We start from the raw sequence: 27,031 nt of genomic DNA, 5'->3' as shown, positions 1-27,031 counted from the left end.
GAGTCCTGAGGCAGGGAAACCAAATTCCCCAATCAGGTCATGTGCAGTGTGTTGTAAGATCAAGAATTGAATTCATCTTTCTCTGTTTACTTTGGATCTGCCCTTGGCCTCTCACATTCATTATAGATATGCAAGACAGCCAAACACTAAACTGCCATCAGTGCTTTTGAAAATCTCTCCCAGAATGTGTTGTTAAAATAGCTTCTCTCGAACAGCCTTCCCCAGGTGCTTATATTAGGGAAGACCACAGTCTGCAGGACTTGGTTTTGTCTTACCTGGAAAGTGGGCACAATGCTGGGTTTCTGTTTCCGCAAGCCAGAGCGTGGTGAAAGGCATGGGCTCGGAGTACTGCCCCTGAAGCCTGTTCTAGTTCTGTCTGCTAGAGTGAGGTGGCATTCACATGGGTTTTCCATCAGATGACAGTTGTGAAGAAATAACACATTTTTGTCCTGCTGGATCCTGAAGGGCTCAACAAGCACGCAGAATCCAACAGGAAAATAGATCGGACGCTTGACACCACTCCGTGCGCGCGCCCAGACTGCATGCTGCAGCGCTCGCCCAGCAGTGCACATAGTATGAGTTGTCATGGCAGAATTAAACAAATGCGGTGCACTTCCAGTTACAAACCAGCATGCAGAGGTTCCATTGAATTTCCCATTGATTTTTACCAGGAACAGCACAAGTAAGCCCCTTCAGTCCACCTGGATAGAGCAGGCATTGGTATAATTTATCAGCCTGAGAATCATGCAGATACTGGAGTGGGGGGCCAGGAGGCAGTATTAAATAAATATCTGGGCTATTGCCTGCCCTGTCCATATTTGGTAGGAAATCACTTATATCAAGAAAGAAGAATGTAGTTTTCCTCCTTTATAGCTAACATCCTGTTCTTTCAAGCAGGAAAAGGAGCTGGGAAGGATGTCAGTATTTTTTAGCATGCTCACTCTGCTGTGCTATTTTTAGCAACAGTTAGCTATTCTGTCAGTGGAAGCACGCAGCAAGCTCCGCTGTGGGCCAGCCAGGGTGAGGTCTCAGAGGGATAAGATGATATATTTAATAACAGCACTCAGCAGACTCTTCCCTGTTACTGTTACTGAGCCTGGAGGCCATTTCCAACACGTGGGTGTGAGAAACACCGGCCTCCTTGTACATGAGAGGTTTAATCCCCTTGGTCTGGCTGCTGGGTAGCATACATTGCCTGACTCCTGGGGATGTTGCCATCACCAGCTTTCTTCACAGGGGAGCATTTGCTTAGAAAGCAGGAATCCAGAGGAGAGTGGGTATCCTTTGTGGGGGACCAACTCTACTCTAACCATGCTGGGGCTGCCATGCAACTTGCTAAGGCTGCCCAGCACTTCCTAGCTGAAGACCTGTTGTTGAACTGGTGAGCTGGGATCCATTGATGGCAGGGAGGGCCGGGAGGTCAGACGATGAGGAGGAGAGGAGACTACAGCTGCTTGGACAAGGGGGCTGGAGGGGAGGGGGAATTCAGCCCTCAGTCGCATGCACATGGGGGTTTCAGTTACGTGGTCATATGGGATCCCCCTACCTCATGCAGTGCACAGGCTGGGACTGGCCTGGGGCTGGACCTAGTTGTGTGCGGGCTGTATGCTAGTCTGTATGATACCTGCTTGCTTTGCTGAAGAAACTGGTGGGTGGGAGGGAAGGAGACGTGCAGAAGGAGCGAGGACAGGTTCACAGTCAATGTGTTCATATGGGACGTGATGTTGAGCAAGGCATGGCACCAGAACATCACTGTTTGTGCCCAGCCTAGTACTGAGGGTCTACAGAGCTTTACAGCGAACATATGAGGAACGATGGGAAGCCTGGTAATCCAGGTGTCCCAAATGGGCACCCAAAACCATTGAGTCCTTTTGACCCTTTGCTCTCTGTGGGTAAAATCCAGCCTCTGCCCCCTCTGTGCTGTGATGAAGGAGCCGCTAATGCTTGTGAAGCACTTGGCTACAGTAACAATGGGCACTGTTAAGCCGATGGCTAGGAGACTGATCATTTGTTTGTCACAGCAGGGCTTGATTAGCGTGTGGTAAACAAAAGGCAGGGGCCGTGCACTGATTAATGAGGATAAAATGAATTCCTGAATCACTGCTCATTAAATGGATGCTGTCTGTTCCACATATTAACTGAGGCAGGGTCCTGTGGGAGCCATAGCATGCGATCCTGTAATTCTGATCTGTATCAGAAAGCATATGCAGAGACGTCGGAGTGAGCTAGGCAGTCTCTGACCAGCCTCATTCTGGCCCTTCCTGACTTCTGAGAGCTCGACTCTGCTACCACCATGTTCTTTTAGCCTAAGCTTGTCCCTTCTCCTTTCAGACTTTGCACATGGCCTTGATTAGGCCACGGTGGCTGGTGGGGCTTGACACAGCCAAGAGGCATCTCTGCTTTCTTTGTGAATGGCAGCCTTTGTGTTCTGGCGAAGCCTCTTGAAGTGTCCGTGCTGTTGCTGCATATTGTAATTACCCCCTCTAGCTCTGTGATTGCTAACACCAGCTTGACTTAAATATTTATATCTAATCCCACTTCAAATGAAGATCAATTATTAAAACCATGAAAGTTGCACAACAAATGTTACCTCATCAGAGCAAGGCATCAGGGAAACCCTCTGAGGCCAGAAAGTCAGAGCCAAGGTGATGGTTCTTGAGCCCCTGAGGGTGCTGTCCTAGCATCGACCCACTTAGCCCCTTTGTGCTGAAGCAGCAAGGGTTTCATCCCAGTGTCTCTACTTCTTGGATCCATTCTTGCAAACCACATGCTCCTCCTCAGTGTCCCCTTTTGTTGTGCAAATGCCTAGCCAAGGTCTCAGCATAAAATGAAAGTGCTTTTATGCATGACTAAGGCAATCAGGACTCATAGTAGAGACCCTTTATGCATGACTTGCGTTGCGGACTTGAGCTTCCTTGTTCAGCCCTGCCCCTGCGCGCTTTGCCTTTGATCACAGGAGGTGCAACCCCTTTCATCCACAGGTTCAACAGAGCATATCTTGTCCTCAGGATTTGTACCATAGGTATAAATGCAGAACAGGGACAAGAGGTACCTGGGGCTGCTGGGCAGACCATGCCCTGTGAGGCAGGGTGAACACAGAGGAGTGCTGCTTTCCTTTTGTTGACCCTGCTTCAGCACCTAGATTGAATGTCATATCACTTTGGGATCTGCTTCATTTGAGTCTTTTCAAAGAGTTAAAAAAACACCCAGTCACAGCCTTCAAGTGTCTGTCACTCCCAGGTCCTGCGAGGAGGAATGCTGGGTGTCCTAGAGCTGACCGGACACTGACTGCGTGTCAGGAGGCCCTGCCACTGTGCTTCTCTTACAACAAAACCACGAGAGTCATTTTAGCAGGGACAGCTCCAAAATCTGTCATTCAAAACTTAAAGATTGCCTATAGCATATTCTGGCTCAGACCTAGGTTGCAGCTGGTGTGTGTAGCTACATTCCTCAGGGAGGCTGAATGGTGTCATGACTTTATTATTGCCACAGAATCTAGTCAGACAGCTCCTTTAGACACGTCTCATGAGTTCAGTCCATAAAGGAACAGTAATCTGCTGGTGAGGCAGGGCCTCTTTTGCCTCCCTGCTCTCCTCGGGCATGCCACATTGCTGCAATGAGCCTTGTTGTCAAGCTAATGAGATATGTAATAAAGTGTCTGGGATAGTTTTCTTCTGCCTGCTCAATGCTTGGCAGCAAGAAGCATGTTCCTTACTCAGTACAGCATTTCTGAGAACTAGGGAGCAATGTACAGGTGGGGCCACTTGAGGCCTAAGCTGCTTAACAGCCAAGTCATGCTGGTCTGTGGGAGAGCGATGAGGTGCAGAGTGTCCTTCCTGTGCTAGCCCCAGCCATCTGCCTCCGAGTCTCTTGACAGAAGAGACCCTACAACGAGTAAGCTGGAACTGCCCTTAGTGCATTGACATGTTGCAGTATGCCTGGGCCTTCAGGTGTCAGCTGTGTGAGGTTATTTCAGTCAGCCTCCTCCCGCATCAGTCCATCTCCTCTCTGTGGGTTGTCCATCATCAGTGTTGCCCCACATCTGTACTTAAATTGTACATAACTCTCAGGGGAGGCAGCACCCTTCAGCTACTTCTGCAAAGTGTCTAAATGCGTGGCGGGCTGTTTAAAATAGAGGTACAATAAGGCCTTAATAACCTGAGAAGGGGATGGAGGGAGTACAAGGTCCATGGGTGAAATGTCTCCTGGGCCATTCCTTCTCCAGAGTTAAACCAGCAAACCCCCTGCTCGGTGCTTTCTTCCATTCTGGTGGAGGTGGCAGGAGTCTCTGTCCTTCCGTGGCTCCCAAACAGATTCTCTCCACTTTCAGTTCCAGTCTGGGAAGCCCGGGGTGAGAGGGAACACTCTGGTTGCTGAGGGCACAGGAGAGCATGGCAGCAGCTGGTCTCTACTTGCCTTCTGTCCTGTTGGAATTGTGCTTCTTGTGGTTTCCTCGCTGCTCTGATTCTAGTCTGCGATTCCCCACTTTGCAGGTGTCACTATGAAGCTAATGGATGAGGTGGCTGGAATCGTAGCAGCACGCCACTGCAAGACGAACATCGTCACAGCTTCAGTGGATGCCATCAACTTCCATGAGAAGATCAAGAAAGGTAAAAGGCTGGTGTGGAATGTGGGGGAATCAGCATCTTGTTGGGGGCCTGGGGTTTGATCAGTGTTTCACAAAAGCCATGTCCTTGCTCCTGTGCTCTGTACCAAGCCCCAAAGGGAGGGGAACAGGGAGCCCCCTCTGGCCAGAGCACAAGGCTGAGATGTGAGATGTAAATGTTTTATTGGGGCCAGGCTCTGGTGAAAGCCCAGTTACTAAGTTGATCCCAAAATCTGTACCCTGAGATAGTCATTGCTGCGTTCTGGGCCATGTTCCCATAGAAACAGCATTTCTGTGCCAGAGAACAGTAGTGGTCCAGAAGGCTGGAGTCAGAGCTCTGTGGCAGCTTTGCGATGCAGAACACCCGTCCTTGGGCCACACTTACCCAGGTGTGCACGTACAGGTTTCCATCTTGCCGTGTGGGGAGTTATCCCAGAGGTGTTGCTCATTCCAAGGTGAAAGCATGAACCTGAGAAGTACTGTGCAGGTTGGCTTTCATCCCACTACGTTCAGGCCACCCAGCCTGTTTGAAGGGCTACATGTGCAGGTATGTGATGGAGCAGAGCATATGGGAGGCTGGCCGTGAGTGCTGAACATGGTGTCAGCCCCCTGAGATCACTTTACATCTCACTCCTGCCTATTGTTCCCCCCATTTCACACCTTGGATACTTACTTCCTGCACTAATTGAAAATAGATGAGAACCTGACACACTGCAGCTTGGTTACAGGTTATCTGAACATGTGAATCCAGTCGGTGCAGAGGAAAATGTAGGTGTAGCCAGGATCCATGGACATCTGTGCCCTGCTTAGCCCTTATCTAGAGCTGACAGACCTGAAAATTCCCTGGGCCCCTCAGGCCTTGGTGTGGGCAGTGCCAGGAAACCCCCAGGTCTGAAGATTTCTGTACTATCTGAAGCAGTCTAAGCTGCTGCCGTGGGATGCATGTTTTCTCCCAAATCTGATTTGCTGATTAAAAGGCCACTGGCTCAAACGGTACCAATAAGCAGGGTCAGATTGTTCCCCTAGTGGCACAGTAAAGAAGTATAGTGTGTGTGGGTGCGGGCAGGCAAAACAGTTATATGCTTTAAAAAGTTGGGGGATGTTTTACCACTAGTGCAGCTATCCATTGTAACTGTTTCATCCTGTAGCGAGTGGAGCTAAACTGCACACATTCCCTCTGTCTCATTTGGGGTAAATTATTGCAGTTTAGCTTCTCTTACTGTGGATTAGAATCAAATGAATAAAACAGTTACATGACATCAGCTGATATATGCCCTTAAACGGGGTAGTTGTACATCTCTCCATGCAATCCGGACTGTAAATGGGTATCAGTGGCCATCAGAAGATACTTTTCTCATAGGACACTTATAGGCTGGTTGGCCTACATCATTCTTGGCAGGGAAACTGAATGGAATCCCACAGCTGGGGAGACCTGGTTTCTCTGTTGTGTTTGCCAGTGACAGTCCTGCACTCCCGTGTGTTACTCTGAGCTGAGGAGGTATTTGAGGAAATGCCACAGTTATCCAAGTTTGGAGTTAACGGGTGGTAAGGTTGCTGTTAGGCTGCAGTTACCTAGCCCCCTTGGGCAGCAGATTTCTCCTCGTTAACCTTTCCTTGTGGCTCTGGTTCTCTTAAACTTGCTCCTTAATGTTCATAATGCACACGTGTGGTTTTGTTAGGTGAGGGTCCATTCGTTACCAGTTTCAGTTTTCTGTCTAGGATGTGACTTCTTGAGCGTGAGCTGAAATTATTTTCACATATCCTGCAGTGAAGAAAAACCCACTCTTTCCTCTGCATTTTCTTAAAATAAGAATAGAAAGGAGCATTCTAGCACTTTGTTGGGGTCAGGTTTTTAGTGAATAATTTGGCTGACTTTAAATCCCAAGGAAAGCGTTTGAATTGTTGTCAGACTGGCTGAATTTTACAGAGTTAATGATGAATGGTTAAAGTGCAAGGGTTTGAAAAGAAGCCTTCGTGACCTGAAGTCCAATAGAGTAAGGAGCTTTCTCCAGAGATAAGGTTTAACAAACAAGATTATCATAGGATTCTTTGTAGGGTTATTATATTTCCAGTTCCAAAAAAGACACCTGTTGCGCAGGTGAGGGGAGTATATAATTGTGGGGGGCAGTGGTATGCTGGTGCCCTCAATGCCAACCCACAGCTCTCCGGCGCTGCTAGTACCCCACACTCCTGACCCACAGTCCCCTGGTCCCCTGGTGCCCCCCACTCGCAAGCCACAGCCCCCCCACCCCTGTTGGTTCCCCTCACTGCTGACCTACAGCTCCCTGCTCCCTCCAGTCCTGCAGCATCTCCCCCCTGCCCCTGCGAGCTACGGCACTGGCCCTGGTGCCACTGGCTGGACCACGCAGCTCCCTGCTGCCCCTGAAGGGCCCCCCGTCCCCTTCCCCAATGGTGGGGCAGGCACATCTTCTCCCTCCCCCCACCTCCTCTGCCCTGCTGCAGCCCTGGTACCTAAACACCTTCCCCCAGTCCAGCAGGCACCTCTTCCCCCCCCCCACCCCCCCCCCCCCCCCCCCCCCAACGCACACCCATTGCCTCCACACACCCCTGCCCCCTACCACACGCACGCCAGTGCCCCCCTCCACAGCCCCCAAGACGGTCCCCAAGCCCTGGCCCTCCAACCGTCACGCCCCACAGACTTACCTGCATCCAGCTGCCAGAGCTGCTTCTGCTACCCTGCCTGGCTGTGTCACCTTTCCCTCCTCCCTGCCCTGCTGCCCCTCCACAGCCGCAAGCACTAGCAGCTCCTTGCTAGGGCAAGCCAGGAAGTGCCAGGAAAAACTTTGAAGCTGAGCTGACCAAAACTCCAGACATTTGATCATATTTAAAAAAAAAAACAAAAAAAACCAAAACCACCCAGACAAAGACTGGAGGATCCAAATAGAGCACATGCCTGGGAAAACCTGGATGTATGGTAACCCTAATTCTTTGTTCAGTCAGAACTGCTTTAGACAACAAGACTGTTCACAGCATGGAGTACTAGTTTTGGAGATAGGTTAGAATTAAAGCTACCACTGGCTAACTGGCCAAGTCCTCATTCACTTCTTCCTGAGGCATCTCTCTCCCATTTGAACAAAGAGCTGGGGATTTGGCTCAGGGGGTGTGACAGTCGATCAGCATATGCTTCGAGTTTGCATAAGAGGCTCATCTGACATTAGTGCTTTTGGTGACCAAAAAAGGTCATTCCTTTCGGAGCGCCGGGGGAAGACATGCCTTGTGCTCTATACTAGAAAGACGTTCTAAACTGTGGCAGCCACCTCCCTCCCACACTGCCACGCTGCCACAATAACAGCAGCGAGGCCATGCCCAGGTCAGTATGAGTGACTGACTGCCTGCAGCGGATAAGGGGCTGCATCTCCCTTGGCTCCCCATTGAATGTGCTATGTGTTTGTTGGGTGCTCCAGGAGAGGTTTGTATTCAGAACATGGAGAACCTCGAGAGGATTTGGCAGAGGCACTACTGGAGATTCCAGCATCTATACGCAGGCTAAAATAATGGCCTTGGTTCCCATCACCCTCCTTGCAACAGAATCCCCGACCAACAATGCTGCACTTAGCATGGAGGGTTCCTGTGGAAATGATTCTCTCCATTTCCTGGAGCCCTTTGACAGTCCTTGTCTGAAGTGAGTTTCACTGTTTTTCCCTAGAGAGCTGCTCAGTTTCCCTTTTTTTGGTGAGAGCCTTTCATGTACCAGCAGCAGAGAGAAGGCTTTTAGAAATCCAGGCAATGTGTGTTGAGAGTGCATGTAGGCAGCAGGGCTAAGATGGGAAATACCCTGGAAACTGACCACTTAAATCTTGGGAAAAGGCACTTGATTTCCAGCAGCGGCTCCCTGAACCTAGCTGCAGGCACTAAAAGCATTCTGGCCTCTTGGAGTTCATTGTGGGAACTGGAATCAGGAAACTGCTGGGTTTGGGTTCTTGCTATGAATGAACCACTTGAATTTTGTGTCTGGGGAGTCTTGTACTGTCTGACACAGCAGGCCCCTTCAGCCACAGTGACCTGTCTCCTCTTGCCTCAAGTCTCCTCTCTGCTGCAGCAGGGCTGTGGAGAGGCTGGGAACAGACTTCATGGCATCAGCTGCTGCTTCTTTCCCAGGTGGGTGTTAGTGCAGCTGCTGCTGCTAGTACAATTCTGTTCTGTTGTATTCTGTATGGGCACTGATGCTGCCCTGCCCTGCAGGCCACAGCATCCCAACATCTCCTAGCTGTGCATCCAGCACCCTGACAGGCGTGTCACATGGGACTTGCTCTCCATCTCTCCAGGGGGAGTTCTGTACACAATGCAGATGTTTCTCCTGGTTGCCTTTGTTCTTGTTCACATTGCCTCGTGCTCTGAGCAGGGAGCTCAGGTGGAGGAAGTGCGCTACGTCCTCTGAATGGGAGGAGGCAAGGTTGGAGAGTCTTTGGAAGCACTGCAGTTGCCTCGGTTCCCTCTGGACTGGCACAGTGAAGTGAGACCACATGTGTATGTTTGCACAGCTTTTTACAGGAGCTTTCATTTGGATCAGTCCTGTGTGCAGCACTAAGGGTTAACTCCCTTCCTATGGGCTGCCATGACTACATCAACAGGAAGCTGTCAGTCATCTGTGTGTGTGTGTTAGCAGTTGCAGTAAAGCCCTTTTGAAAGCAAGACGTTTCCCTGCCTTTTTCTGAGCTATGAGATAGCACCGTGAACCTCCATCAAAGTAGCCTGCATGCTCCCTCTGTTCTGTACATCTGTATGCCTGTGGTGTCATGTACTTTGAGTGCAAAGTGTCATGATTTCACTTCTATTTTTAGGCTGGAAGGCACCCTGACATGACATCTGGGTCTGGGACTGACAGCCCTTTTGGTCCAGTCCCAGCCCCTGGAGCCCTCGGAAAGGGAACAAAGTGAAACCCTGCAGTACAACCCCACTTTCCCTCCAAGGCATGCCACGGTGCCCCATAACTTGTATCTTCCTTGGAGAAGCCAAGTACTGCAGCAGGCTTCATGGACTCAACCCAGGATGGCAGATCCTCCCTTTGTGTCACTTCAGGGTAGGCACAGAAATATCACAGTGATGGGATGCAAGAAAGTCAAGTCAGGGAAGCTAAGACAGGAGCTTCATTGTCCAGAAAGCAATTCTAACTCACCTGACCTCTTTCTTGTACGCTCATTATGCAGCCAAATTAGCACTTGGGACTGTTTAAATTACATTACAGTAGTCTAGGATGTGTGTGTTGTCTTCTTAAAGCTCAGTAACATCTCTTAGAGAATGTGACTCTCCTCATTGTGCAAGTTGACCTTATTTGCTTTGCATTATGAGTGAAATGTACTGGATTCTGTTCCCAGTTTTTCATCTCATGAAGGAAATTTAAAATTACAGATACCGGTAACGGGTAGCATGAGAAGCCTGGTGCTTTTCTTTTAAATGTCAAAGTTGATTAGATGCTCCTTTTTCATTTCAGCCTTGTAGAAAAATCATCTCCCTTTACTATTTTTCTCCTAAATTGCTTCTTTGCACTGGTTCTTATGTTGCAGGACAAGAGCAAGTAGCTTTGTAGTGAAATGAGCAAAATTGGTCTAGATAAAAACAGCAAGTTTAATTAGCAAGGATGCATAATGTTTCTGAAATCACTCAGGTCAACATAAGCAGGTGGTCACCTCAGAAGCAATTGACCCCAGAGGTTCCTAGCTATAGCTCTTAAGGGATTTGGGCTCTGGGGTGAATCAGAACTTCTCCAGAAGACGTCTGCTGGAAAGCTTTAATGATTGTGGCTTACGCATTATGTGTGAGGCTGTCTCCTATGTGTCAAGCTTTGCCCCAAGCTTGGTTGCTTTGGCTTGAAGTCATGTTGTACGTTCAGTCGAAATGTATTCTCAGGGGAATGTCGCCTTACTGGAGAAATATGTGCATTCCTGGGGCTGGGGGGACGGTGTCTCGTGCAGGGGAGGGTACTTTATACTGCACATGCTTATGGCCTGCTGCCCTTGCAGACCATGCTAGTCTTGTATCCAAACGCACCTGTTTTCCCCTCTCGCAGGGTCCCTTGTAGAAGGATGGCCCTGGGAAAGACAAATGCCTCCATTCTAAGCCTGAGGTCTGAGAGTTGCACGTTGGGGCCTTTGGATGCCTCTGAGTGTCAGTCTCACTTCCCACCCCCAGAATGAGGCAGGTACTGCTTGTCTGCCTCAGCAAGGTGCTGAGGATTTGCTGTTGTGCCCTTGCCATGGGCTGCCTTCCTGCTCCTGGCTTTCCTGGGCTTCTCTGCCCAGCTGCAGGAGACTGTGCATGCTAGGCTGGAACAGGGCTTATAGAAGCTTCATAGTCCATTTTGGAGTGGTGCTTGTGACCTGAAGGGGGCTGGTACACTGGCCTGTTGCCCTCATATACCAAGCATGCATTCCTTTTCCTGCCTGTAAAGTCCAGGACTGGCATGCAGGTGTACTAGAGCAGAGTCCATCATGGGGCCCATTTCCCACCCCAGTGGGTTCTTGCTTTGTGTCAGCTCTGGATGCTGGGAGGGCTCCGCTCCATGTCCTAGTCTGTTCACCCTGGTCACAGCATGTATGAGGGAACATATTGTTTGTCTGCTGTGCCTTTGGCCAACATGGAGATTAAGTGCCTTGGCACTAATATTCGCCTGTCAGGTTAGTATGCTTTGGGACTGACTTCAGCAAATGTCATCATGTGGCCAGTGATTTGTTCCTTCTCTGGTTCTGTGGTGTGTGTCTGAACACCTCAAGCTGCAGCTCTGAGGTTTTGAGCTAGGTAGATGCTGCAGCTGAGTTGGGTCTGGTGGGGTCAGTACATTAGCAAAGGAGGGCACCCAGCCAAATGGAGCAGGAAGGACTGTCGATTTCAGCACATGCCACTTTCCCCTCTGTGGCACTGATCCTAGCAGTGCTGTACGAGCTTATAACTGGCAGGAGTACCCATCTCCTGTGGGGCTTCAGTAGCACGTCTCAGAGGAACCGGGACTAGGGCCAGATTCCAAGAGGGTCCCATGAAGCTTCTCTTGTGAGTCATGCTTCTCTGCTGAATGGGTCTGTATTGCTTTTGCATGGTTAGATAGCAGCTGCATTCCACCCTGGGGGCTGGGGGGTGGAAATCCTTCTGTGTCCCTCTGACCTCACGGAGTGCCAGTCAGTGCTAACATGCAGGGAACTTGGGGACCTGTGGTGAACAGGAATCCCTATGGACAAGGGCTGCTGCTGCTGCTGCTGCCTCCTGATGAGCAGGCTGAAGGACTGATGTTTAGCTAGAGGCATTCCAGACCAGGGGGACATTTGCCTTGGAGGCTGCATCCATGACCCCCTCTTGTTGGCTACTGCCATGGAGAAGTATGGAAATAAGTCATGCGGGGGGAGCAGGACAAATATAACACCCACAAGAGGCAAGAAACTTCCCTGGATTTGTCAGTCTTTTTGTGTTACTAACAGAAATCAATGTCTTCTTTTAAGCGGCTGTTAAGCCAGCCTGTCAGCCTGTTAGCAACGCGCTGCTCTAGCAGTCTAAATAATGGATGACTATTGTTTCCTGCTGGAGCTACTAGCTAACCTGCCTCTCTGCCTGCCTCAGGTTGTGTCATTACCATTTCTGGACGCATGACCTTCACCAGCAACAAATCCATGGAGATCGAGGTCTTTGTGGATGCAGACCCTTTTGTGGATGAGCCTCAAGAACGATACCGAGCTGTTAGCGCCTTCTTCACCTACGTGTCCCTGAGCAAGGAGGGAAAGCCTCTTCCTGTCCCGCAGCTGGTGGTAAGAACTGTTGAATGCACTTGCTTTGGTGCTGCAGAGTGCCGAGCAGTGCAGAGGATCACCTGTGGTGCAGGTCCCAGGTGTTCCTTTGAGTGCTCTTGCAGGGCCTGGGGAAGAGCAGTGCAGGATTAGGCCTTTTGCAAGGGGGTTTGGGCCAGAGGGTTTCATGGTTAACATGAGGCAAAGCATGTTGAGACAAAACCTCACCAGCCTCTCTGGGGCTCTCAGCATCAGGAGCCTGCGGCTTTGAACACCTGTGATGGGCACAGACTGCCAAATGGCCTTCTTGGCTGGGGGTTGGTGCCAGGTACCTGACTGTATGCACTAGATTGGGGCCCATGCAGGCTACTAGCTGGCATTAGCCACTTAAGTGGTGCAAAAGGCAAGGGTCCTGCTACTAGGGGGACAGGCGCATCTTTGGTCCTTTGCTATTTCTGCTGAGAGGGCAGGAGACCCTAGGCCCATCCACAGGGCAACTGACTGCTCCCTCATGAAGGATGTCCTCAGTGGCTCACCAGGGGACACTTTGAAAGGATCCAAATCCACATGATCTCCCCCACCCCTCACATGTCACCCTCTGTGCCTGCTTGTCAGAGTCCTGCCAGCATGGCCATGCATTGGCTGTGTGCTGTTGCTTTTTGGCCTTTTATGCCTCACTGTGACAGTGCCATTTAGCCTCATTAACCTCTGTCTCACCTGCGACCATGTACTGTGATGTGGGGTTCTCCTGCTTACCATTGCCACTCAGCTGAGCAGCCTTCCAGGTGTTTTGCAAAGGTTTGACTTCCCTGCCCCATGCAAACTGGTGACAGCAGAACTGCAGACATTCTTGGGAGCCTGGTTGCTAGGGACCACGGCCTCGTAGGCTAAATGTTTTTGCAGTGCCTGTTGCTGCTGTTTTTTTCCTGGGGATGCTATGGGATATCTTTGCATGTTGCAGACTTTTACTGCTCTTGAATGTATTCCTCTAAACACTGCACATGTCAACTCCGTGCTGCAAGGGCGAGGGGATGATAGGCCCCTTGTGCCGTGTTTGTTGAAGCCTGAATATTTTGTGCACTTTAACTTTGTGCCACGTTCTTTGGGCTTGGCTGTCCAACAGAACCTCTCCCCTGAAATTATTCAGCAGAAAAAATATTAGCATAAGTATTTCCAAAGCCAGCCAAGTTCTTGTGTCAACATGGAGCTGGGGAGGTGTGCACTCTTCCCTGTTCACCATTGATGAGAGCTGGTGTTTGGTCTGCCTCCTTTATTTTTAATTAAAAAGAGCTTAAGTTGGGAGTTGTAACTAACAAAGAAGGAAGCCAGAGCCCTCAGAGTCGGAGCCAGTTCCCTGCTGATTCTATCCCAGGCCTCCTGTCTGTTTTACCCAGCACTTTGCTGACTCCAGATTCAGCACTGATGACTTGGCTTTGTTTCTATAGAGTATCTGACTCCATGCAAATCCCCTTCACGCAGTGCTTATCAGTCTTTTGAAGCATTGTATCAACTCATTATGAATTAGCCATTGGGGCGGCATTCCTGTATGTTCTAGATCCAGACTTTTGGCTTTGATTTCCTGGAAGATGAGCTGCATCTCCTTGTTGAGTGCACTGCTTGGAAGGAGTATGGCTTCCTAATTGCTCTTACTGCCCAATGCTTTCTATGAGCAGCAGATTCTTGACAGGGATGTCTCCCTATATATCACCGGTCAATTATAAATGCATGTTGCGGCCTTTGTGTTTGTTTTTTTTCCTAGGTGCCTGTTTCTGCTTTGCTGAGTTGTTGTTTGTCTTAGACATGGTAGCTTTTAGCTGGGGACCTGTGGGGAGCATTATGGAGTGAGATGCTGTGCTCATATCCTGAATAGTCTCATTTGCTGGTCCCTTAGGACACCAGCATCACTTGCACCTTGCATGGGTTCATTCGGAGTGCATTGTTCACATCCAGGCTAAACTTAGGAAGTCACCTCAGAGCCAGAGGTGGGTAAAGTCCAACTTGGATGGGAGGGGACACAGAGAAAGGGCTGTCAGCCTCAGTGGTGGCAGGGCTGCCCACTGTGCACCATGCTGTCTCTCAGAAGTTGCCTGTGGAGGACACAGGAGTAACTCCAGTTTCACGCTGTACCTCCCTTGCTGCATGAGCCCACGGGATGGGGTAGGGTGCTCTCTTCTCCAAAGGACTTAGGATTCAGGCTCTTGGGAGAAATGCCATGAACAGGGACACATAACTGTTACGTATTCACTGGCATATCTGCAGGCTGATCATTCAGGACAGGTTGTAAATGAATCATATGTCAGTGAATGGCAGCAGTAACAGAGACAATAGCCTCATGGGAAGGAGAGGGAATAACGAACATGTGTATTTTAACCAGTGGGTGATAGACAACTATACTGCTGATTTTGGCCTTGTATGTGTGACTGGCCAGGGCTTAGAACAATTTTGGAGTATGTTTAGCTCTGTTAGGGCCTGGCTTCTGGTGCTTCCCCAGCTTGAAGACAACAATAAAAAAAATGTCTTTGCATTTGTCACACGTCAGCAGCACTGGCTGGCAGAGCGTGTTAAAAATCTGCCCTGGGGAAGAAGTCCCTTGATCTACCCCCAACCCTAAATCTGTCCAAGGACTGTCACAATCTCCCTGCTGCACGCAGGCAACCATCCCTTAGCAACTGCAACATGGAGTACTGTCTGTCAGCCACATGCTGGGACAGCAAAGCCCTCACTGACTCCCATTGCCCTCAATGCTGTGCTTCCCCCCTTCAGGAGCCCAGGGGCAGGAGATGTTAGTCCCCTATCCTCAGGGTTGCTGTGTGCACCAGCAACACCTGCCTACCATGTGCTGTCCCATTTCTGAGCCCTTCTGGAGAGTCAGGAGAATGGAAATTCTTCACAGGGCAGAAGCAGTGCATTTGCCAGGACCACCTCCCAGCCAGGCGTAGTGTGGGAACAGCAAAGGTTCCCGCCTGAGGGCACATGGAGCTTTATAGCATTCTGTGGAATTCAATCTGAATGAATCCCAGATGGATTTTTTTCCAGCTGAGATCTGTGATTAGGGGACAGAGCCTCAGACCAAGAGTCTGCCCCTTGCTGGAAGTTTGCAGAGCATCCTCTACACGTAGGGAGCCTGAAAACCTCATATCAATGTCCTGATAACTCCACTGTGCTGGGCATGGGGAGGCAGCTACAGCACCTGGGGCAGGGAGGAAGGAACCCTCTTGTTAATCTCCCCACAGCTCATCTAACACTTTCTAAGGCAGCCCCTTGCTCTGCTGCTCAACTCTAATGGCAGGAACACTAGTTTCCTGCATGAGGACAGGTGGATCCTATGGGGATTCAAATAAATCCTTTTTTGGCATTGAAGGGAAATCCATGTAGCTCTTTCTGTGGGAATAGGTGGCCTTTTCCTGCTGTGTGTCTCCCACACAGTGGGTAGGGAAGGAGGCTGCAGCATTGGGCCATCTTGGGCAAGGCACCAGGTAGCACATTTCCCTGGTGTCATCCTTGCCAGGCAAGTGTCATTGCTGCCCCACAGAGTTACAGCTGTTACCCTGTGGACTGTCCACATCAGGAGGTATCTGCCAGGCAGGGCCCATGGCTCTTCTGTGGCTGGCAGTGGTACCCTCTCCTGGGTTGAGTTGCTAGCTGCTTCTGGCCTTGGGAGTCTACATTCACAGTCCCACCCAGGAGTATCTGCTGGTCGGCAGCACTGAGGTGCAGACAGCTCCCACAATACTGCGAAGGGGGGTCCCATCCACTTGAGTGCCCTATGTCTGTCGCTGCAGGGTTGAGCGTGACTGCTCCCATGACATGCACATGCTTCCTGCTTCTGGGAGGGCACAACTGAGGCACAAAGCTTCCATGTCCCAGGCAGAGGGAGACAGCAGTTGGGGCTGTGCTAAGCAGGCAGACCCCTGAGCACAGGCAGAGGCTGTAGAGCTGTCTGTGCAAGCCTGCATCCCCCTTTGTCCCTGTCTTAGGGCATAAGCGCAGCTCAGCAGCTCTTAGGGGCAGCTTGGCCCTGGGCCCGTCCAGCTGCTTGGAACATCCAGGGAGTGCCTGGCCTGCTTGGCAATCCCAGAAGTGCTTGTGAGCCATACAGTGCTCAGCCCTGAGGGTGGCCAGTGCAGCTTACAGCAGATCCACCTTTGAGCACAGACCTGTGATGTGGGGAAACAGGCAGCACAGAGGAAATGGGAGCTAGCTGGCTCTTCTGCAGGCTGTTTTGGAGGCAGTGAAGAGAAATGCATGCTGTAAATAAGCAGTAAATCTAGGCATCAGCACATTAATCCTGCAGTAAGCCACTTGGTCAGAGCAGAGCCTCTTCATCAGTGTGGAGAGGAAGAGCAGGAGGTCTATGCATGAATGCTCAGTGGACCAACATGTTTTATTAAACATAAATAGGAGCTTGGAGCTGCTCTGTTTATTTAAAGAGCTGCTGATGAAGCAAATGACTGCTCCTTGCACCATCAGAGCAGCTTTGTTGTAAGAACTGACTGAGTGGTGTGATTGGCCTTTCCTTCTCCCTATGCTCCAAAATTTCCCATGCCAGCAGTTTAATTAGACCATTAGGAAAATGAGAGACTTGGGTTGGGGACAAGCAAGTTGGCCCCTTTGCTTAGTGATGGTGGGGAGGTTGCTGTGCTTCAAGTTCCAGCACTTTCCATGCCATGCTGCCTGCCTAGGCCTTGCTCCTGTAAGGATTGTGGCCATATTAACTCTTGCAGTGCCATACCCAATATGCTGCTGCAGCCAACAGCATTGCTATGGCATCACATGCCAGGCTCTGCTGCATGTTCTTCTTGGAGATGTGTCTGTGTGGCTGGCCTTGTCCACACCCTGCCTTGAGTGCTGCATGAAGAGCTGGCCTTAGGAGATGACAGCTTGCAACAGGTAGCCAGCACCAATGGGCTGCTGCACCAGGCAAGTGTGTCTTCATTAACATAGTTGCTGTGCTTCAGGTAACAAATAGGCATTAACAGCCAGAAGTTAGGTCCTGCCCTACCTTTGGTCCTTCACAGCCATGTTGAAGCGCTAGGCTTGCACTGGGCATCCTTCATGGCAGAGCATGGCCCCTGCCTCATGTGCCCTGCTCAGTTGGAGGTGAAAGAATCTGGACACCAGTTTAAATTGCATTTATCCTTATCCAGGGACTCTTTGTGTTTCCCATTATAAACTCAAGTGCTCTGCAAGACTTCGCTAATTAAGGAGGTCTGTAACCCTTCAGCTGACAGATGATTATTCTTCCCACTCCTGGAAGCTTTCATCAGACTTGACAGTCATTAATTCTAGAGCTGACACACTATTGACTCTGCTAGCGGCAAGCTTCCTCACTTATTTCCTGTACCAAGCTGTCAGGGTGCCTCCTCCAGTCATGGGCTGAACAGGCAGAGATGCTGAGCTCCTTCATTTGCAGCCTTTCTTCTGGAAGCAAACAGTGTTTTCCACTAAAGATTAGTTTTACCCTGATGAGCAGCAGTGGGATGGGGCCAGAGCCTGCATGAGAGATGCTGAGTTTTTAGACGCAATGAGTACTTTGCCACCCTCTCATGACCCCATTACCATCACCTGGCAGCCTGGGATTAGGTCCAAATCTGGACCCTTGTTTGGGCCCCCACTCTAGCCCTATGCTAGCTCTACCTTGTTCTCTGTATGTCCTTCCTTCACTCTTCTGTAATGTGGACCAGCCAAAAACAAGATGCTGGTTAGGGCAGGGTACAGCCCAACAAGGAACAGCTGTGCCATGAGAATGCAGGTGATGCTGGGCTGGTTTTCAGTCCTGTCCCTGCAGGTTTTTGTGTGACTGGCTGCATCCCACCCCTGTTCTCTAGTGAATTGGCTTCCCCATCGCCATACCATGCAGCTGCCTGGTTGGAGGGCTCACTATGTGTAGCAGGAGTGCGGTGAGCAGCTTCCTCACTGCAGCATGGCAGTGGTAGCGAGGTGCACCTGTGCCCCAGTCTTTGTCTCACTCCACAGCCATGGCTTGGCATCCAGGAGTTATAGCCTGTTTCTCACAGTAAAGGTGCCGCGTGTAGGGAGGAGGGGAGCGGCCTGCCAGAGCCAGCTGGAGTGTGGGTGGTGGGTGGCTGTGTGGTGACACTTCATCTCTCGTGATTTTGTCAGAGGAGCAGGGGAAAAACAGCAAAATGGCTATGCCTGTGAGTCACTTGGATAATGTAGACTGGGGACACGCTATCACTGCCTGTGTGGGTTGCAGTCACTGAGAGGCCTGCTGCCACTCGTCTCCTTGGCCTGGCTCATGCAGGTGTCTGCAAGCTGTAACATGGGCGAGGCTGAGACACGCTTGTGTTTGAAAAGCCCCTGTGAGCTCTTGACTACTGGTGCCTGTCCTCTGGTAACAGAGGCATGGACATACTTACAGCAGCAGCCCAGAGCTTCCCACCAGGACTTTCCCTTCCTGTTTCAGTAGCTTGTTGCAAATGGAGAGCCCACCCTGATTTTGGGCCTGATGCAGCCCTGTCTGTACATGTTGATGCTCTCAGAGCAGCAGGCTTCTGGCGCACTGACAGAGCCAGCCCAAACCACTGCACACATCACCAGAATTGGGGGAACTGCAGCAATTTTCTGCAACTCTGAGCCCAGAGGGGGCTAGGGTTCCTGGCTCCTGGGGTGTGAGCATCTGGAAATGAGTGTTCGCACCTGGCAACTGGCTTGCACAAGAGCAGCTGTTTTAAGATCCTCGTGCTTCTGCCTGGGATGGTGAACACCCTGTGTATTTTGGTGGATGTGAGCATAGTCTTCTTAACACAGGCCTTGGTATGGCTAGGTGTGGTGCACAGGATGTGTGGTCTCTTGTACTGCAAGGGGGTCAGGACACAGCTGTCTGCACCCGTCAGTGATGGGAGTATCTCATCCTACCACCTAGCAGTTCTCTCTGCCCTTGCTCTGACTGCCTAGTGAGAGGCTGTGCTGGCTTGTTTCATGTCACCAATTCTGGTGAACCCCTGAACTATACTTTAGCTCTGATATGAGAGCTACCAGGAGCTGTCAGAAAAAACTATGCTGGTGATTAGGGCTCAGACAAATTATGCAGGAAATGAGACACAAAGTAAGCATGTCCATCAGAGCCAAGGTAGCTGCAATAGCAGGTCGTTAGGGGCTGTGTGGGCAGGTGGCATAACATTCAACAAATGTGGGTGAGGATGTTTTAATGGCAAGACTGTGCCACATCAGCTGGTTTTAGGGTAGGCAGCAGCACTGGTCATCTGCTCCAAGGTGCTGTGTACTGCATTCATCTTGGCCTTGAGTCTTCATCTGCTCAATGGATTGCTGCTCTGGACAGGTAGAAAAGGCACGCCAGATGTGCACTTCTTGAGTGGAATAAGAGACGCAGGAGTTTTTGCTGGTGATAATTTAATCATTAGTTTGTATTGTTCCACCTAGTTCAGGTTATGCATTTTTAATCAGCTTTCTGAATGAGTTGTCACGTGCCATGTTGCCTTTCATGTATGCGGCATGTTGGCTGAAAGCTGTTAAGTATAGTCAGCTCCCATGAAAGGTGCTGGCCTGGCAATCCGGAAGAACGAAACCCCCTGTGCCTAGAGCGTGTGGGGCCTGGCCAACAGGTTCCAGCAATTTTGTCCCATCCTGCCACTTTAAGAGGCCGCTGCCCAACAGGTGGTATGAGTCAGGGCAATTCACATCCAGGCAAGCCAGTGAGAAGGAGTAGAGCTCCTGCAGGAAGTTGGCCTGTCTTTGCTCCTCTTGTTCAGGGCCCCATCTCATCTGTTAGTGTGTGGCAGGGGTGAGATTTTAATACCTGCATTGTCCAAGAAAGCTTTCCAGTATTTACAGTAAATGGAGGCAATGCCTGAAAGCATCCTTGAGCATAACCAGCTGTGTGCCTCAGCTACATCACAGTCCAATGGCTGGGGAATAGGCTCTGAGGCTGGACCCAGAGGGTGGTGGTCAGCAGAAGTGAATCATCGTGGTGCTCTGTGACCAGTGGGGTCCCCCAAGGCTCATCCTTGGACCTGTTCTCCTTAAAGTCTTTATCAGCAATGCGGATACTGGTGTCAGAAGTGGACTGGCCAAATTTACCGATGACACTAAACTTCGAGGTAAACTGTCCACACCTGGGGATAGGCTGGTGATCCAGGATGACTTGATAGGCTCAAAAAGTGGGCAGATACAAACCTGATGACTTTCAATACTGACAAATGTAAGGTACTCCACCTTGGGGAAAAGAAACCCGCAGCACACTTATAGGCTTGGCAGTGCTATCTATGCTCACTGGCACCATGGCCAAAAGAGACTTGGGGGTCATGATTGACCACAAAATGAACATGAGCCACCAATGTGATGTTGCAGCTGGTAAAGCAAACCAAACTCTAGCTTGCATCCATAGATACTTCTCAAGTAAATCTCAGGATGTCATCCTCCCACTGTACTCGGCCTTGGTGAGGCTGCAGCTGGAGTACTGGATCCAGTTTTGGGCTCCTGAATTCAAGAAGGATATGGAGAAGCTTGAGAGAGTCCAGAGGAGAGCCATGTACATGATCAGAGGACAAGAGAATAGGCCTTGTGAAGAGAGGCTGAGAGCCATGGGACTCTTCAGCCTGGAAAAGCACAGACTCAGGTGTGACCTGGTGGCAGGCAGCCTATAAGTATGTAAGGGGTGTGCATCAGGATCTGGGGGAACACCTGGTCACCAGAGCAACCCAAGGGATGACATGGTCCAATGGTCACAAAATCCTCCAAGACCATTTTAGGCTGGACATAAGGAAAAACTTCTTTACTGTCCAAGTCCCCAAGGCCTGGAATAGACTCTCTCTAGAAATGGTGTAAGCACCTACTCTGTACTCCTTTAAGTAGTGTTTGGATGCTTACCTTGCTGGGATCCTTTTACCCTAGCTGACTTCCTGCCCTTGGGGCAGGGGTCTGGATCCAATGATTTTCTGAGGTCCCTTCCAGCCCTAATGTCTATGAAATCTATGAAATAACAATCCACGCACACTGCTGCTCTCTAGGCTGAATGATGGCAGCATGCTGATTCATAATAAATGTTGTGATCTGCGAACATCCTCTTGCTGCTTCCAATTAAGCCATGAAGGGTCGGCCTGCTTCTCCCTGGCTCTGACAAATGATTCTCCACCACAGTATGCTTGGCTTGCAAGATCTGCCTCTGTACTTGGCATTAGGATTATCTTGTCATCTGTGAATAGCAGGCTGTTCAACTTGTCTGCAGAACCATGGGTATGGGGTACTGGCTAAGTAGGAAGGTGCACGAAGAGCCACACTGGGGTTGCACAGATTTTTGGAGGGAATACTAACTGGTTTAATCCAAAGGACAAAGCCATCTGAGGATGTGCTGTAGATCACTTTCCTGCCAAGTCTTCCAACAGCAGCAATTCTGGTTTACTTTCGCACAAAGGAGGTTATCAGTTTAAACAAGTAACAGAACAACCCCTCCCCTCTACAAAAACAACTCTCCCCCATCCCCAAAAAACAAAAAAACACCCCACTGTCACAGATCTGTGGCCATCTCCTGCTCTCTGGACCAGACCTGACCAGAGCAGCGTGAAGAAAATACCCAGCCCTGTGATGAAACAAGGAAAGGAGGCAGAAAACCCATCTACGGATGTGTGGATGAAGGTTCCTTTCAGAAGAGCGAGGCAACATCCACAGCTGGAAGAGCCCTGCCTTTTGCTGGCTGTGAGTGTCAGCTGCTACCAGCTTGTTCCAGGTAGCATTTGGAGAACGGTCAAGGAGAGGTTGGCTGCAACTAACCTTTCCCCCGCACTGTTGTTATGCTCCAAAGCTTATTCTAGACATCTTTGTCCAAAGCTTTGCAGATTGGAAGGCATTTGGGATAAAGAATAACTATGTGCAGGTTTAGTTGCCTGCCTAACGCCCAACATCTTCACCAAAGAACAAACAGTTCTGCTAGTTGTTGAGAGGTTTTATGCCCGTTCCAGTTGAAACCAGTAGCACAATATTAACATGTTTGGTTTCCCTGTAAGTTCCCAACAGGTTTGTTGGTGCATGAAAGCTAAGACTGCTGCTTTTGGGGCAGTGCTGCAGGTAGTCAGAGATTCTGCGTGTGTCTTTGCAGAGCCGAGCCTTTGGCTTGGAAGCTCCTTGAGGGTACGGCTGAGGTTGCCTGTCTTTGTAAAGGGCCACCTTCACTTCTGGCGTTCCCCTGCTGTGAGCCTGATCTCATGTAGCACTTTGCTGATACGTTCCTTCATTAGGAGGTGAACATGCTCATCCTAGTCCTATTAATGGAGTTACCTCCAGCCAAGTATTTTGCACGGGGGGACACAAATGATGTAAAATTGTACACACAGTGGAACCAATATGATAATCTGCAGAACGAATGGCCATGGAGATGTTATGCCAGTGGGGCTTGGTGGTATGCGCCTGGCTAAAAAATTAACAGCTGCCAGGTGTTGAAGAAGTAGATTTTCCTCCCAGGCTAGCCTGTTCAACAAGCATCTCTTAAAGTTACACCCACCTCAGTAAGTGGCAACACCAGAGAGCTGCAGAAGCTTATACTGCCTCTGCTGCTTGCTTTGGGCTGCCACCCAGGCTTCTGGCCTCTTCAGAGGGGCAGTGCTAACGGTGTGTTCGTTGGGATGGTTTGTGAATAGTTTTCCGGTGATGGATCTGCATTCCAGTCCAAACATTCCCTCTGCGTGGTCTTTGCTGCGTGCACGAGGCCAGCCCTGCCTCTTCTGAGCTGACACACCAGATTGCACATCTCATGTGGCTTTGGGACAGTCAGTTCATTCTCCTCCTCCCTCTTTAGCAGTAGCTCTGAAAAATGAGCTGGACCCATTCTTGGAGAACTAGAAGACACCTGCTGGATGGAGGTGGTCTGCCTGTTGCTGCCGATGACGATATGGGCTTGCCATGCACTGCTCCCCCCCCATACCTCAAGTGCATGGACCTTATTGTACTGGACCGCTGCATGCATTCTCAGAGCTGCGGTGGGGTGGGGTGGAGGGTGGAGTTGGCAGAGATGCTCAGAAGTTGGCACTGGAGAGTCAGTGGCAGGTGCTCCCTAGAACCCCAGAACCACAGTCCTGGTATTTACAGTCACTGAAGATTCACTTGTTGCTGAGAAGGTGGCGCTGGGTGATCCTTTCCCTTCCTAAGAAGAGTTTCGCCACTTGTCCATGCCTGTGGCGCAGTGTTGCAGAGTCCTTGCCCATCCCCTACTAGAGATGGCTGCCTTTCTGTCAGGGTGTTGGGATTCCTGCAAAGCTGTTCTTTGCTCAGTTCTGCTGTTGCAGATTGCAGTTACTCCAGACTAGCACTGCTACTGCTGAGATCAAAACCTTCCCAGCAATGTAGACTCCTTTGGGATTTTCAAGAATGGAAGGGGGCTAGGAGGGGCCAAGTGGGTTATTAGACCTTGTCTGACACGGTAAGACTAGTTCACCCCAGATGCAGAAGAGGTGATGCTCATGGTTCTTGTTTTTTCTGACCAACAGACAGAAACTGAAGATGAGAAGAAGCGTTTTGAGGAGGGCAAAGGGCGATACCTCCAGACGAAAGCCAAAAGACAGGTGCATCTGCAGCCACTGGCTCAGCAGTGACGTTACCTCCTGGCCTCACATGCTCACAGGAGAACTGCCCTGGGGGGAAACATATCCACTTAGATCTCACTTGGCCAAATACAACTGAGTTGTCATTAATGTTGTGTGACGTGTGCACAGGGCCCTGCTGTATTCATCATCCCTGTGGCTGGAGGGACACCATCCTGCAGAATCTGGCTCTGGAAACCCCCAGCTTCATTTAAAAAGCATCATCCTTTCACACCCAAGTCTAATGTCAGCAGATGTCCTGCTTGTTTGGGGGCTCACATATCACTTGAACCACGGAGAGAGTTGAGAATCGCCCCTCACCACAGTGGGTTCTGAAATCTGCTGTTGCCAATTTGAATCAGCTGTTGAATTATTTCACTGCTGAGTACACCTCACTGGAAGCCCCATGCTGAGCTACCACAAAGTCTTGGTGATTGCCACAAATATATTTGTTTAATTATCAGTTGAAAAGGGCACACTGAAAATGCAGGAGCGGCATAACATTGCATTGAGTATCAGGGTAGATAACACAAGACTACTGCTGTTACTCATTATGACATTTAATTCAGTAAAAATCACTCCCATCTCATCATGAAGTGCTACAGAAGCAGGGGGCATTGTGCAGAATACACGGGGCTTTGAGTCTTTGTAACGTTGTGTTAATTTATAGTATGTCCTAAAAATGTACACCAAAGCTTATTTATAATATTCTCCAGTGTAAATGCTACTCAGTATTGTATTGGACTGTTTCTATCCATTCCATTTCAACCTATATACAAAAATTCCTGTGCACATCCAAGTAATTTAAAGAATACTTGTGACATGAATAAAGTCCCTCAGTCTGGACTGAGGTGAATAATAGAGCCAGAGTCTTTTTTCTTTACAGAAGGTTTGTGTGGTTGAAAAAGGCCAACAAAAAAGTGTGGTATAAGTGATTCCACATCAGAACAGATGTGGGGCAAGTTTTTTCCTTGGGCTGGACAGAGAGTGTCCTTTTAATTAGTGCTGCACCCTGATATGTTTGTTTGTGCTGTTTAGCTCCAGGGGTCATCTGGCCTACAAATGGCCAGGCACCTCCGGTTGGAAGTGGTGCCCAAATTGCATCTAAATGTAGAGTGACAAGGGGGAAATGCCCAAGTGCAGGGGGTCTGGACCCAATAATCTGTAAGGTCTCTTCCAGCCTCTAACAACTATGAAACTATGAAATGTGAAGCCTGCTTGTTGCACAGTCAGGCAGGAGAGCAGCATATGCAGCAAGCTGGAGTTCAGCATGAACTATAGCTGCCTAAGTACTTGCTAGGGATCCTTGGTGCTGTGGGGTGGTTCATCCCAGACTGGCCATGCTGCCACTGGCCATGCTGCTCTGGATACCCAGGCTAGCTCAATATGGCAAGCTATCCCTGTGGTCTTGATGTGGATGCCTCCAGGTCCTGTCAGGGATGCACAGGAGCAGAGTTCAGGGCAGACTGTCTGGCAGATCCATTGCCCAGCAAGGCTCAGCCCACCCCATGTGTGTGGGGCCCGTGAGCAGTCTAAAGCCAGTGCAGGTACTAACAAACACATGGGAATGATTGTGTGGCAGGAGGTGGCAAGGGAAAGCCTGGCACTTCCTAATCTCCAGTCCAGAGCGTGCAATTTGTCCTGTCATGTGGAGGTCCTGCTTTTGCTGCTCAGTGTAAATTTGTAGCCCAGGTAAAGCTCATGAAGCAGAAGATAAGACCCGATTGATTGGAGGGTAGTCGCATTACTTGTTGGGCATGTACAATAAGGCTTTGATATATCCAGGGTACAGTACATATCATCTTCAGTGGTCCAGCTCCTATTCTGGTTGGAGTTTTCCATCGAGCATTTTGATTCCCTTTGGAGATATCACCTCAAGTTTCCAACTGCCAAATTTTTCCTTAGCCATTTAAGAGTGGCCATCTTGACCACTAATAAGTGGGGAGGAGGCTTACTTTTATGATGTGTCCAAAGGAATTCAGGCTTAAATCTGGGTAGGGAATGGGCATCGGCTCAGAATTTTCTACTGCTTTGAAGGCTTGTAGCCCTTATGGAAGTGAGGAGCACCAATAAGCTGACAAACGGGGAGAGATCTTCCCTAACCTTCCTTAGCATCAAGAATAAAGTCATTGGACACACTTGTGGTATAGTCTTGCCTTGGCCTGTTTCAATATCTGTTTAAATGTGTTTGGCCTTTAGCTGAACCTGACTGGAGGGTTTCCTGTTCTCTGGTGATCACTGAACTATCTAAAACAGGCTCAGTAAGTATCTGAGGGGCAACCACTAGCTTATGAGTGTCTCACTCCTAATTAATTCTCCCAGTAAAAATCAGGCAGGTCCTGCAGTGTTTCTCAAATGGTAAAGCAGTCAGTCACGACATCTCACATGCAGCAGCAACAGGGGGCAGAGGCTTTGTTCAAGGAAGGTAACCAGATGAGTGCAGGATACCAAAGACAGGCAAGGTTCTGATACCTTTTTATTAGACCAACTCAGATAGTTGGGAAAATTCCTCTTTGTAAGCTTTTGGGTACAAATCCCCTTTGTCAGGCTGAGGAAGCATCTGCAGTTCGTCTGTGCTCTTCCTGGATGGAATGAATATATCCTTAGACCAACACGGCTACAACCTATACCCCGGATACCAAAGATATCCTTCAGATAAACACAGCAGTCTCCTTATTAATCCAGGATTTATTCATGAGCTTCTTAGTTGGCAAATCTCTAGCAGAAGCTGAGCTCCTGTGTAAACAACAGTTTGTCACCTTTATACAAGGATTAGCAAGATCAGGGCACAAAGTCTCCAACCTTGGCAGAAGCCTCTGGGATGTTAATGCATTACCCAGAGCAGTGGAATCAACTCCTCTCTCACAAATTGTTTAACTGAGTGGTACTTACTAATGTACCACTGCATGCTGGTCTGATGAATGAATCACATATCTGAGTCATTAATACCCAAAGCAAACATGGGCTACAAAGCATAAGCATTAGCTTTCATGTGATTTCAGCAGTTAACACTTCCTGCTTCTTCAGCTAGACAGCTTTCTTGAAAATGACAGCAGTCTTGGAGCTGCCACCTGCACTGGTGTCTTCAGTAAGTGTCCCAGACTTGCCCATATTATGCTAATTCCTGGGGCTACCTCTTTCAT

At 49.7% G+C, this 27,031-nt stretch overlaps 1 protein-coding gene across 2 annotated transcripts in view; it reads left to right on the top strand.

Moving 5' to 3' along the window:
* The window catches only part of ACOT7 (acyl-CoA thioesterase 7), a 74,488-nt gene extending 49,739 nt beyond the window's left edge, over positions 1-24,749 (top strand). For both annotated transcript variants that reach the window (XM_090024265.1, XM_090024264.1), the window contains exons 7-9: positions 4,494-4,610; positions 12,173-12,357; positions 23,796-24,749. In XM_090024265.1, coding sequence (XP_089880391.1) covers positions 4,494-4,610; positions 12,173-12,357; positions 23,796-23,900 — 407 coding nt within the window. In that variant the 3' untranslated portion in view covers positions 23,901-24,749. The remainder of the gene's footprint in view (positions 1-4,493; positions 4,611-12,172; positions 12,358-23,795) is intronic.
* Positions 24,750-27,031: the final 2,282 nt, after the last annotated feature.

Source organism: Crocodylus siamensis, chromosome 12, assembly GCF_052110815.1.
Source record: "Crocodylus siamensis isolate JL-2025a chromosome 12, ASM5211081v1, whole genome shotgun sequence".
Taxonomy (NCBI): Eukaryota; Metazoa; Chordata; order Crocodylia; family Crocodylidae; genus Crocodylus; species Crocodylus siamensis.
This window is presented reverse-complemented; position numbering and strand designations above follow the sequence as displayed.